General features: G+C 49.8%; 1 protein-coding gene across 1 annotated transcript; it reads left to right on the top strand.

Moving 5' to 3' along the window:
- Positions 1-261: 261 nt before the first annotated feature.
- On the top strand, positions 262-10,423 carry CUNH19orf47 (chromosome unknown C19orf47 homolog). Its single transcript, XM_085534542.1, has 8 exons — positions 262-293; positions 1,103-1,190; positions 2,843-2,957; positions 4,183-4,261; positions 5,327-5,398; positions 5,498-5,590; positions 6,604-6,659; positions 7,254-10,423. The coding sequence occupies exons 1-8, from the start codon at positions 290-292 to the stop codon at positions 7,605-7,607; spliced, it is 861 nt and encodes a 286-aa protein (XP_085390668.1). The 5' UTR covers positions 262-289; the 3' UTR covers positions 7,608-10,423.
- The last annotated feature ends 132 nt before the right edge of the window (positions 10,424-10,555 follow it).

The raw sequence follows: 10,555 nt of genomic DNA, 5'->3' as shown, positions 1-10,555 counted from the left end.
AAACCCCCCAAAATGACCCCAAAATCCCCCCCCCCCCCCCCCCCCAGCTACCTCCAAGTGGATCCAGTTCTTCTGTGACGCTGGGTGAGCACAGCGACCCCCAAATCCCCCAAATTACCCCCAAAAAGACCCCAAAAAAACCCCAAACGACCCCCTTAAGTCCTCAAAATGACCCCAAAAAACCCCAAAATGACCCAAAAAACCCCAAAATGACCCAAAACCCCCGAAAATCACCCCAAAATTCCCCCCCCCCCAGCTACCTCCAAGTGGATCCAGATCTTCCTTGACGATGGGTGAGCACAGCGACCCCAAAATCCCCCAAATTAACCCCAAAAAGACCCCAAAAAAACCCAAAACAACCCCTAAAAACCCCAAAATGACCCCAAAAAACCCCAAAATGACCCAAAAAAACCCCAAAATGACCCAAAATCCCCCAAAATCACCCCAAAATCCCCCCCCCACCCCAGCTATCTCCAAGTGATTCCAGTTCTTCCTTGACAAGGGGTGAGCACAGCGACCCCAAAATCCCCCAAATTAACCCCAAAAGACCCCAAAAAAACCCCAAACGACCCCCATAAGTCCTCAAAATGACCCCAAAAAACCCCAAAATGAACCCAAAAAAACCCAAAATGACCCAAAATCCCCCAAAATCACCCCAAAATCCCCCCCCCCCCCCAGCTACCTCCAAGTGGATCCAGTTCTTCCGTGACGCTGGGTGAGCACAGCGACCCCCAAATCCCCCAAATTACCCCCAAAAGACCCCAAAAAAACCCAAGACGACCCCCATAAGTCCTCAAAATGACCCCAAAAAACCCCAAAATGAACCCAAAAAAACCCCAAAATGACCCAAAATCCCCCAAATTGACCCCAAAATCCCCCCCCCCCCCCAGCTACCTCCGAGTGGATCCAGTTCTTCTGTGACGCTGGTTGAGCACAGCGACCCCAAAATCCCCCAAATTACCCCCAAAAGACCCCAAAAAACCCCAAATGACCCCTAAAAACCCCAAAACGACCCCAAAAAACCCCAAAATGAACCCAAAAAAACCCAAAATGACCCAAAATCCCCCAAATTGACCCCAAAATCCCCCCCCCCCCCCCCCAGCTACCTCCGAGTGGATCCAGTTCTTCCGTGACGCTGGGATCCCCCCCGGCCCCGCTGTCAGTTACGCCGTCACCTTCGTGGACAATCGGTGAGTGACCCAAATCCGCCTCTTTTCAACCCAAAACGGAGACACCCTTCGGGCCCCATTTAGGGCCATTTTTGTTCCATTTTGGGCCCTTTTTGCCCCATTTCCAGCCCTTTTTGCCCCAAATTTTGAGCCATTTTTGCCCCATTTCGGGCCCTTTATACCTCCAAATTTGAGCCCTTTTCCCTTCAATTTTGAGCCTTTTTGCCCCAAATTTTGGTCATTTTTTGGTCCCTTTTCCCCCCGATTTTGGTCCATTTTACCCCAAATTTCGCTCCATTTTTTGGCCCAATTTTGGCCCAATTTTGGTCCCATTTCCCCCCAATTTTATCCCTTTTCCTCCCAATTTTAAGCTCATTCCCCCCCAATTTTCAGCCCAATTTTGGCCCCATTTTCGTCCCATTTCCTCCCACTTTTCAGCCCATTTTCCCCCAATTTTCAGCCCATTTTCCCCTCAATTTTAAGCCCATTTTCCCCCAATTTTCAGCCCATTTCCCCCAATTTTCAGCCCATTTTCCCCCAATTTTTAGCCCACTTCCCCCACAATTTTGAGCCATTTTTGCCCCTAATTTTAAGTCCATTTACCCCCAATTTTGGTCCCATTTCCTCCTCAATTTTAAGCCCATTTTCCCCCCAATTTTCAGCCCAATTCGCCCCCAATTTTCAGCCCAATTTTGGCCCCATTTTGGTCCCATTTCCTCCCAATTTTCAGCCCATTTCCCCCCCCAATTTTCAGCCAAATTTGCCCCCATTTTGGTCCCATTTTCCCCCAATTTTAAGCCCATTTACCCCCAATTTTGGTCCCATTTCCTCCTCAATTTTCAGCCCATTTTCCCCCAATTTTCAGCCCATTTTCCCCCAATTTTAAGCCCATTTTCCCCCAATTTTCAGCCCATTTTCCCCCAATTTTCAGCCCATTTTCCCCCCAATTTTGAGCCATTTTTGCCCCTAATTTTCAGCCCATTTCCCCCCAATTTTGGTCCCATTTCCTCCTCAGTTTTAAGCCCATTTTTCCCCCAATTTTCAGCCCAATTCACCCCCATTTTGGTCCCATTTCCTTCCACTTTTCAGCCCATTTTCCCCTCAATTTTAAGCCCATTTGCCCCCCAATTTTCAGCCCATTTTCCCCCAATTTTCAGCCCATTTTCCCCCAATTTTCAGCCCATTTTCCCCCCAATTTTCAGCCCATTTCCCCCCAATTTCAAGCCCATTTCCCCCCAATTTCAAGCCCATTTCCCCCCAATTTCAAGCCCATTTTCCCCCAATTTTCAGCCCATTTTCCCCCAATTTTTAGCCCACTTCCCCCACAATTTTGAGCCATTTTTGCCCCTAATTTTAAGCCCATTTACCCCCAATTTTGGTCCCATTTCCTCCTCAATTTTAAGCCCATTTTTCCCCCAATTTTCAGCCCAATTCACCCCCATTTTGGTCCCATTTCCTCCCAGTTTTCAGCCCATTTCCCCCCAATTTTAGCCCCATTTTGGTCTCATTTGCCCCCAATTTTCAGCCCAATTCGCCCCCAATTTTCAGCCCAATTTTGGCCCCATTTTGCTCCCATTTCCTCTGACTTTTCAGCCTATTTTCCCCCCAGTTTTCAGCCCATTTCCCCCCAATTTCCAGCCCATTTTCCCCCTATTTTGCCCCATTTCCTGCAGCATCCACAAGCACATGTTGCTGGACCTGACCAAGGAGCTGATGCACGACCTGGGCATCACCCTGGTGGGCGACGTCATCGCCATCCTAAAACACGCCAAGGTGGCCTATAAGCAGGTGAGACCCCAAAACTGCCTGAAATCACCCAAAAATCCGCCCCAAACCACCCCAAAATGCCACTAAATGGCCCCAGAATGGCCCAAATGCACCCAAAAATGACTCCAAATGGACCTAAAATAGCTTCCAACCACCCCAAAAACAGCCAAAATCTGCCCTAAATGACCCCAAAATCCGCTCAAAATGGCCCCAAAATGGCCCAAATACACCCCAAAACTGTAAAAACTTTCCCTAAATGACCCCAAATCCGCTCAAAAATACCCGAAATGGCCCCAAATGGCCCAAATCCACCCCAAAACTGCCAGAATCTGCCCTAAATGACCCCAAAATCCCCTCAAAATGGCCCCAAAATGGCCCAAATCCACCCCAAAACTGCCAAAATCTGCCCTAAAGGACGACCCCAAATCTGCCCCAAAATGACCCCAAACAGCCCCAAATGTGCCCTAAAATGACCCTAAATTTGCCCCCAGACGACCCCAAAATCTGCCCCCAAATCTGCCCCTAAACGACCCAAAATCTGCCCCTAAATGACCCCAAATCTGCCCCCAAATCTGCCTCAAAATGACCCCAAACAGCCCCAAATGTGCCCCCAAATGTGCCCCAAATGGCCCTAAATCTCACCCCAAATCTGCCCCAAAACGACCCCAAAAGACCCCAAATCTGCCCCTAAATCTGCTCCCAAAATGACCCCAAACAGCCCCAAATGTGCCCTAAAATGACCCTAAATTTGCCCCCAGACGACCCCAAAATCTGCCCCAAAACGACCCCAAAATCTGCCCCCAAATCTGCCCCTAAACGACCCAAAATCTGCCCCTAAATGACCCCAAATCTGCCCCCAAATCTGCCCCAAAATGACCCCAAACAGCCCCAAATGTGCCCTAAAATGACCCTAAATCTGACCCTAAACAACCCCAAATCTGCCCCAAAATGACCCCAAATCTGCCCCCAAATCTGCCCCCAAATGTGCCCCAAATGGCCCTAAATCTCACCCCAAATCTGCCCCCAAATGATCCCAAATCTGCCCCTAAATGACCCCAAATCTGCCCCTAAATGACCCCAAAATGACGCTAAATCTCACCCCAAATCTGCCCCAAAATGACCCCAAATCTGACCCCAAATCTGCCCCTAAACGACTCCAAATCTGCCCCAAATGCCCCCCCCCCTTTTTAATTTGCCCCTTTTTAATTAGTCTAATTGACGTTAATTAACGTTAATTAACCCGCAGGAAATGTGCCGTGCAGCCACGGAGGCGCTGACCCCCCCCAGAGCCCCCCCGGAGCCACAGAGACGCTGCGCTAATAGCGGTGAGTGTTAATTAATCAGATCGTTAATTAAATAACCCTTCATTTATTAATTAGGGAGTTAATTAACAGCAGTCTTCACTTCATTAATTACCTTAATTCAATTAATTACTTTAATCTCCCCCAATTTTGAGCCTTTTTTGCCCCCAATTTTGAGCCCTTTTACCCCATTTTTGAGCCTTTTTTTGCTCCAATTTTGAGCCTTTTTTGCCCCAATTTTGAGCCGTTTTACCCCATTTTTCAGCTCTTTTTGCCCCAATTTTTAACCATTTTTACCCCAATTTTGAGCCTTTTTTGCTCCCAATTTTCAGCCATTTTCACTCCAATTTTGAGCCATTTCTCCCCAATTTTCAGCCATTTCCACCCCCATTTTCAGCCATTTTCCCCCCAATTTTGAGCCTTTTTTGCCCCCAATTTTGAGCCTTTTTGCCCCAATTTTGAGCCGTTTTACCCCATTTTTCAGCTCTTTTTGCCCCAATTTTTAACCATTTTTACCCCAATTTTGAGCCTTTTTTTGCTCTCAATTTTAAGCCATTTTGCCCCCAGTTTTGGTCCATTTTTGCTTCCAATTTTCAGCCATTTTACCCCCAATTTTCAGCCATTTTCACTCCAATTTTGAGCCATTTCTCCCCCAATTTTCACCCTTTTTGCCCCCAATTTTGAGCCCTTTTTGCCCACAGTTTTACACCATTTCCCCCCCAATTTTCAGCCCTTTTTGCCCCCAATTTTCAGCCCTTTTTGCCCCCAATTTTCAGCCCTTTTTGCCCCCAATTTTCAGCCCTTTTTGCCCCCAATTTTCAGCCATTTTATCCCCAATTTTCAGCCATTTCTCCCCCAATTTTCAGCCCTTTTTGCCCCCAATTTTCAGCCCTTTTTGCCCCCAATTTTGAGCCATTTCTACCCCAATTTTGAGCCTTTTCGCACTCAATTTTCAGTCCTTTTTACCCCAATTTTCAGCCCTTTTCCCCTCCCTTTTCAAGCCCCATCCCCCCCAATTACCCCCATCTCCCTTAACGACCCCGAGCTCTAATTAACACTGTTAATTAACGCTGTTAATTACCCCAACAGCCGCAGGTCGGATGATCGCCAACAGCCTCAGCAGAGACCCCCCCTCCATCTCCATCACGGTCCCCAATCACAGTACAGTATATCCCCCCCCCCCCCCCCCCCCATAGCCCCCTATATCCCCCCCCCCAGCCCCATTTTTGGGTCAAATTCAGCCTATTTTGGTCCCCCCAGGTTCCCCCCCGGTGCCCCCAAAGCAGCGTCGCATTGAAACCAATGGGGCCACAGCGCTGAAGGCACGGACACAGCGCAGCCCTGCAGCCCCAGGTACCAAAAAGACCCCAAAAAGACCCCAAAATGCCCCAAAATGCCCCAAAATGGCCCAAAATGGCCCCAAATCCCCTCCTCACGTCCCCTCAGAACCCCCAAATTTCTCCTCTTATCCCCCAAAATACCCAAATTTCTGCCCCTTTTTCCCAAAAATACTCCAAATTTCACCCCAAAATGCCCCAAATTCTCCTTTTCTCCCCCAAAATGCCCCAAATTTCCCCCTTTCCTCCCTAAAATGCTCCAAATTTTGCCCCAAAATGCCCCAAATTCCCCTTTTCTCCCCAAAATGCCCCAAATTTTGCCCCAAATGCCCCAAATTCCCCTTTTCTCACCCAAAATGCCCCAATTTTCTCCTTTTCTTCCCCAAAATGCCCCAAATTTCCCTTTTTTCTCCCCAAAATGTCCCAAATTTTGCCCCAAAATGCCCCAATTTTCCCTTTTTTCTCCCCAAAATGCCCCGAATTTCCCCCTTTCCCCCCAAAATGCCCCAAATTTTGCCCCAAATTCCCTTTTTCTCACCCAAAATGCCCAAATTTCCCCCTTTCCCCCCAAAATGCCCCAATTTTCCCCTTTTTTCTCCCCAAAATGCCCCAAATTTTGCCCCAAATGCCCCAAATTCATTTTTTCTCACCCAAAATGCCCCAATTTTCTCCTTTTCTTCCTCAAAATACCCCAAATTTCCCCCTTTCCCCCCTAAAATGCTCCAAATTTTGCCCCAAAATGCCCCAAATTTTCCCTTTTTCTCCCCAAAATGCCAAAATTTTCCCTTGTTCTCCCCAAAATGCCCCAAATTTTGCCCCAAAATGCCCCAAATTTCCCTTTTTCCTCCCCAAAATGCCCCAAATTTTGCCCCAATTTTCCCCTTTTCTCCCCCAAAATGCCCCAAATTTCTCCCCAAAACGCCCCAAATTTGGCCCGTGTTAAAAACCTTCATTTCTGCCCACGATCCATTGACGGCATTAAGGTTTTTTCTTTGCCACCAAATCCCCTTTTTTCACCCCAAAATTCAGCTCCTCATAGGACATCAGTGTTTGACCGCCTGGGAGCGGAGACGGAGCTCAGCAAGGTGAGGGATTTTGGGGTGAATTGGGGCAGATTTGGGGTCAGAATTGAGGGGGGGGTTGTAGGGTGTTAAAATGGGGGGTGGACCCCAAAATGGGGGGGGGGGGGGGTTTAAACCCCCATATGGGACCCAAAGAGGGAAGGGGGACCCCAAAATGGGTCCCAATGGGGTGTGGGGGGGGGTGACCCTAATATGGGATGTGGGGGGGCTGAGGGGTCCCAGACCCCAAAATGGGACCCAATGGGGTGGGGGGGGTGGTCCCAGAATTGGGATTAAAGCGGGATGGGGACCCCAAAATGGGGGTGGGGGGGGGACCCTAAAATGGGCCATGGGGGGGGGGACCCTACAATAGGACTTGGGTGGGGGGGACCCCAATATGGGACACTGGGGGTGGGGGCGACCCCAATATGGGGCTTGGATGGGGGAGACCCCAAAATGGGACTTGAGTGGGGGATGGGGACCCCAAAATGGGACCTGGTGGGGGGGGGGGGACCCTAAAATGGGACATGGGTGGGGGTGGGGGGGCTGCTGTTGCCCTCAAGGAGGGCTCAGCCCCCCCCCAACACCAAGACCCCCCCCCTATTTCCCCCCCCATAGCCCACAATGGGGGTATTTGGCCGCCTGGGCTCGTCCCCCCCCCCAAAACCAGACGATGACGACGACGACGACGGCCGCCCGCTGCCCTACGCCGGGGTCTTAAAGAAGCCCCCCCCCCCTCTCCGAGACCCCCCCCCATTATCAGAACCCAACCCCCCCCCACAGACCCCCAAGGAGACCCCATCAGTGCCCCCCCCCCCTCCAGCCCCCCAGGATTGTCGGGTCAGCAGCAGCCGAAGGGGGAGACCCCCCCGGGGGGGGGCGGTGAGGATCCATAGGGGCTGGGGGGGGGCCAGGATGGATGGAGCCGGGGGGGTCAGTGTGTTCAGGAGGCTGGGGAGGAAGGGGCTGTGATGTCATTGGTTGGAAGCCGTGATGTCATCGCTAGGGGCTGTGACGTCATCACTTGGAGGTGGGGGGGGTGCTGTGACATCATCACTCGGGGCTGTGATGTCATCATTGGGCACCATGACGTCGTGACTTGGAGGTTAAAGTGGGCTGTGATGTCATCGCTTGGAGCTGTGACGTCATCACTTGAGACTGTGACGTCATTGGTTGGGCACCGTGATGTCATCGCTTGGAGGCAGGGGTGCGCTGTGATGTCATCGCTTGGGGCTGTGATGTCATCACTTGGAGCTGTGATGTCATCATTGGGCGCCATGACGTCATGGCTTGGAGGTTGGAGTGCACTGTGATGTCATCACTCGGAGCTGTGATGTCATCGCTTGAGGCTGTGATGTCATTGGTTGGTTGCTGTGATGTGATCTTTGGGTGCTGTGATGTCATCGCTTGAGGCTGTGATGTCATTGGTTGGTTGCTGTGATGTCATCGCTTGGAGCTGTGACATCATTTGGTGCTGTGATATCATGGCTTGGAGGTGGGGGTGCCAGCTGTGACATCATCCCTCGGTGCCATTATGCCACCAGGGCCCTGTTTTTGACTGTTTCCCCCCCTTTTTTTTGCCCCAAATCACTGTTTCCCCTAAAAAAGCCCCCAAAATCCCATTTTTTCACCCCAAAATCACTCTGCAGCCCCCCTTCCCCCTTAGGTCCCCAAATGTGGTTCTCCAGGCTCAGATTTTGGGGTGAAACCAGCAGATTTTGGGTCCATTTCCCCCCTCTTCCCATATTTCATTCTTCCTGCTTTGGGTTGGGAATACAGGCAGAAAAAGGCAAAAATTCACCCAAAAAAGCTCCCAAAATCCCATTTTTTCACCCCAAAATCCCTTTGCTGCCACCCCTCCCCCCCCCGATCCCCAAATATGGCTGTCCAGGCTCAGATTTTGGGGTGAAAACAGCAGATTTTGGGTCCATTTCCCCCCTCTTCCCATATTTCAATCTTCCCACTTTGGGTTGGGAATACAGGCAGAAAAAGGCAAAAATTCACCCAAAAAAGCCCCCAAAATCCCATTTTCTCACCCCAAAATCCCTTTGCTGCCCCCCTTCCCCCCTTAGGTCCCCAAGTGTGGTTCTCCAGGCTCAGATTTTGGGGTGAAAACAGCAGATTTTGGGTCCATTTCCCCCTCTTCCCATATTTCAATCTTCCCGCTTTGGGTTGGGAATACAGGCAGAAAAAGGCAAAAAATCCCCCAAAGAAGCCCCCAAAATCCCATTTTTTCACCCCAAAATCCCTTTGCTGCCCCCCTTCCCCCCTTAGGTCCCCAAATATGGCTGTCCAGGCTCAGATTTTGGGGTGAAAACAGCAGATTTTGGGTCCATTTCCCCCCTCTTCCTATATTTCAATCCTCCCGCTTTGGGTTGGGAATACAGGCAGAAAAAGGCAAAAAATCCCCCAAAGAAGCCCCCAAAATCCCATTTTTTCACCCCAAAATCCCTTTGCTGCCCCCCTTCCCCCCTTAGGTCCCCAAATGTGGTTCTCCAAGCTCAGATTTTGGGGTGAAACCAGCAGATTTTGGGTCCATTTCCCCCCTCTTCCTGTATTTCAATCCTCCTGCTTTGGGTTGGGAATGCAGGCAGAAAAAGGCAAAAATTCACTCAAAAAAGCCCCCAAAATCCCATTTTCTCACCCCAAAATCCCTTTGCTGCCCCCCTTCCCCCTTAGGTCCCCAAATGTGGTTCTCCAGGCTCAGATTTTGGGGTGAAACCAGCAGATTTTGGGTCCATTTCTCCCCTCTTCCCATATTTCAATCCTCCCGCTTTGGGTTGGGAATACAGGCAGAAAAAGGCAAAAATTCATCCAAAAAAGCCCCCAAAATCCCATTTTCTCACCCCAAAATCCCTTTGCTGCCCCCCTTCCCCCTTAGGTCCCCAAGTGTGGTTCTCCAGGCTCAGATTTTGGGGTGAAACCAGCAGATTTTGGGTCCATTTCCCCCCTCTTCCCATATTTCAATCTTCCCGCTTTGGGTTGGGAATACAGGCAGAAAAAGGCAAAAATTCACCCAAAAAAGCCCCAAAATCCCATTTTTTCACCCCAAAATCACTTTGCTGCCCCCCTTCCCCCCCCAATCTCCAAATATAGCTCTCCAGGCTCAGATTTTGGGGTGAAACCAGCAGATTTTGGGTCCATTTCTCCCCTCTTCCCATATTTCAATCCTCCCGCTTTGGGTTGGGAATACAGGCAGAAAAAGGCAAAAATTCATCCAAAAAAGCCCCCAAAATCCCATTTTCTCACCCCAAAATCCCTTTGCTGCCCCCCTTCCCCCCTTAGGTCCCCAAATATGGTTCTCCAGGCTCAGATTTTGGGGTGAAACCAGCAGATTTTGGGTCCATTCTCCCCCCCCCCCCCAACTCAAAGCGGTTCCATCCGTTTGCTGTGTGTTTCGCTCGGAATTTTGGGTTGATTTCCTGGTTTTTTGGCTGCGTTTCTTGTATTTATTTCTCATTTTTTGCTGCTTTTTTTCCACAGCTTCGATGCCATATTTTCATATAACCCCATTTTGCCTTTGGTTTCTATTACTTTTAAGGGTTTTTTTCCCACCTCCTCACTTTTAGGGCTCGTTTTTTGTGTGGAAAAACACCAAAAAGAGGCAAATAACCACAAAAAACACCAAAAAACCTTCAATTTTTGGAGGTTTTACCCCAAAAATCCGCCATTTTGGGGCCTTTTCCACCCTCTGTGCCTTTGTTTTACCTCAGGGTTGAGGGGTGTGTGTGTGATGGGGGGGGGGGGAGGGCTGCAGAATGGTGCAAATAAAGGCCATTTTTTGGGAATTTTTGGCCCGTTTTTGGCTTTTTTTCACCCATGTTTTGGGCCTAAAGGGCGACACAACCTCCGGCCATTTTTCATGTGGGGGAACCATTAAAATAAACTCAATTTTGCGAAGAAATGGGCAAATTTGTGCG

The sequence above is a fragment of the Coturnix japonica genome, unplaced genomic scaffold (genome assembly GCF_054131305.1).
Source record: "Coturnix japonica strain WE unplaced genomic scaffold, WE-NBRP24 Scf085, whole genome shotgun sequence".
Taxonomy (NCBI): domain Eukaryota; kingdom Metazoa; phylum Chordata; class Aves; order Galliformes; family Phasianidae; genus Coturnix; species Coturnix japonica.
This window is presented reverse-complemented; position numbering and strand designations above follow the sequence as displayed.